At 48.6% G+C, this 2,578-nt stretch overlaps 1 protein-coding gene across 1 annotated transcript; it reads right to left on the bottom strand.

Annotated features, from left to right (window-relative positions):
• Positions 1-205: 205 nt before the first annotated feature.
• On the bottom strand, positions 206-1,937 carry LOC119171671 (uncharacterized). Its single transcript, XM_037422465.2, has one exon. The coding sequence runs from the start codon at positions 1,411-1,413 to the stop codon at positions 1,009-1,011; it is 405 nt and encodes a 134-aa protein (XP_037278362.2). The 5' UTR covers positions 1,414-1,937; the 3' UTR covers positions 206-1,008.
• Between the last annotated feature and the right edge of the window lie 641 nt (positions 1,938-2,578).

Raw genomic sequence — 2,578 nt, 5'->3', positions numbered from 1 at the left:
ATACAAGCTAGGCAAGTTGGACGTTATCAAATAGGAGTTAGCCGTAGCTTGAGAAAACAGTGTCACATTCTAATGCGCTATATCTTCATTTCTTTTTTTCGGAAACGTTGCTCAGTTTCTTATGCATCTCTATAATGAATCCTTTCTGAGCCCAAGTTTGAAGGATCAAGACAATAATAAATGACGCAGACGTTTAGACGCTGAATGGATGCCACATTTTTATTTCACTCATCAGCATCATCATGGCCGATATTCACAATATGGTTGCAGACTTTCAGATAAAATATTATGACATGACACTTTGGTTTTGCACGAGATAATGCAACAGATATTCGAAAAGTAGAAGCAAGATATTAGAGCCGGCAACACGTTGGAAAACACGACCTCCACAAAGTCGATATAAAACGAAACGCATTTGAAACCTTGGGTATCCAGCCGCACAATTTTTTTGTTCATGATGAATCAGTTTTGCCTGGTTCTCTAGTAAAAAAACTATCAAGAAAACAGATTACAGAATGCGTTAACGAGTGACGTTGTGATGCATTATAAGAAATTGTGATAAATTGAGATAATTACCCAGCTGGTTGGCCTAGTTAGGCCTGCATAGTAAATGACTATAATGCAGTGTAACGCCTGGTACAAATGACTCAGTCATGCACTAATTTGCAACACAATAAAAATGGTTTCTTGACAATATTTACAAAATAAGAAACATTACGCATCTTTCAGATCTTTCTATGGAATTACCGATGATATACGGACATCTGAGTGAGCTGCTCTAGTGAAAAATGTGATGGCACGTTATTCTGACAGACAAATTAAATGTCCCGTCAAAGTACAGGCCACTAAAATTTCACGGGTAACCCCTGGTCGTGCAGCGAAAGTATATATGCACAAAAATGGAACTGCCACGATTCGAGACAGTGTTGACAGTCACAAAATGTCTACGTACAAAGCCATATTTACACAATAAATCACCGTTTGCTGCATGGGCAAGTTGCACGACGGTCAAGACTCCTGGTCCTCGTCGACAGACGACTGCGACTTGCTCTTCGGCTCGGCCGGCTTCAGCTTCTGCAGAGCGGCGTGAAGGGACGACCAGGACAGCTTTCCCAGGCTGCTCCTTCTACGCTGATGGCGCGGTTCCTCGCTGTCATCGATCTCCCTGAGGTCAGGCAGACACTCGGACATGCCGCGGCTTCGTCTTCGTATCAGAATCTTGCGTGCCTCTTCCGCCGTCATGATGGCTGTTTGCGTCGGCGAGCTCGAGACGCTGTTGTTGCGGCTGCTGCTGCGAGACTTGTTAGTGCCGGGACTCGTGCCGGGACTCGTGCTACACACTGAGTTCTTCCGGCTGTTAGGCCCGGAGTATATGTCGTAGTCTTGTTTGACGACCGGCATCATAAACGCCATTGTTGCGGACTGCGGTGTAAGCGTCGCCTCCTTTCGTCTCTGTATCCGATGAAAGCTTGCCTCGCCGTTTTTGGGTGAACAGCTGGTAAGCAAGAATGGTAGCAGTCGCAGCAGCTTGTCGTTGAGTCTCAGCTCTCGATTACAGACGGCTGCAACAGCAATCAAGCAGGGGTCGGCCACGCACTCACTAAAGTCCGGGAGGCAATCCTTCCACTCGTCGTGGTCTCAGTGCCAAGTGCAAGCGCGATCCTGCATGGATGATCTGATACGCGTCCTCGATCGCGGCTCCAGGGGCTATCACGAGTTTGCACTCTATCAGTGCGTGGACTGAGTGGGGTGTGATCGGAACACGTGATACTCAGATGAGGAAGGCCACAAGCGCCGCTGCGTAGATAAAGATACTGTGTGGCACTCCGAGGAGGAGTTGCAGGAATAACAAGTTCCAGTTGTGACTGCGTATCAGATTTCGGCGCCACCACGTCGGCTCGCGAGCTCGAGGCAACGTCGTTTGTATGGCGCGCCGGGCAGCCCAGCTTCCTTTTTATGCTCAATTGCTGCATTCTCCTTTCTCGATTGGTGGCCGGCCAGACGGGCAGCTCACCCCTCGCTCATCGCGCGGACGCTCGTCATCGGTGTACGAACCTGCCCACGCAAGCCTCGGCAGACAGACGCCGATAAGCGTCGATGACGTGTGATTAGCTTTCCACCTTATCGTGTAATTTGAACTGTGTACAATACATCAAAGTACCTCGTATCAGAACCCGCACTGCGGGTGAGAGGAATAGCTTTTATTTTCCCACACCACCCCATTTCTTTTTTTTTATTTTGTACCTCTTACCGTAGACGGACGTCCGTCGTACCCCATTGCGCCTGCTTTGAACGAGTGACAGGGCTATACTTATACCCTACATGTTATGTTTTGTCCTTTCCTCGTTGCACGGCTGAGCGGCAAGGATGCGATCGTCCGTCGGCATTTATTGTACGGGAATTAGTCGCTCCCCCTCGTTGTCAGTCAGGCATAAACACGTGCCACAATCTTCGTAACCTTCAGACAGGTAAGCGCTTCTGTTTTCGCAACAAGAGCTGCGCACGTATACCGGCTAGTGCACCGAGAGTGACGGATGTGCCGCGTCAACGTTTTGCACGCTCTATACGTGTCATGTTT

This window comes from Rhipicephalus microplus, chromosome 4 (genome assembly GCF_043290135.1).
Source record: "Rhipicephalus microplus isolate Deutch F79 chromosome 4, USDA_Rmic, whole genome shotgun sequence".
Taxonomy (NCBI): Eukaryota; Metazoa; Arthropoda; class Arachnida; order Ixodida; family Ixodidae; genus Rhipicephalus; species Rhipicephalus microplus.
The sequence above is the reverse complement of the archived record's forward strand: the minus strand, read 5'-3'. Positions and strand labels throughout refer to the sequence as shown.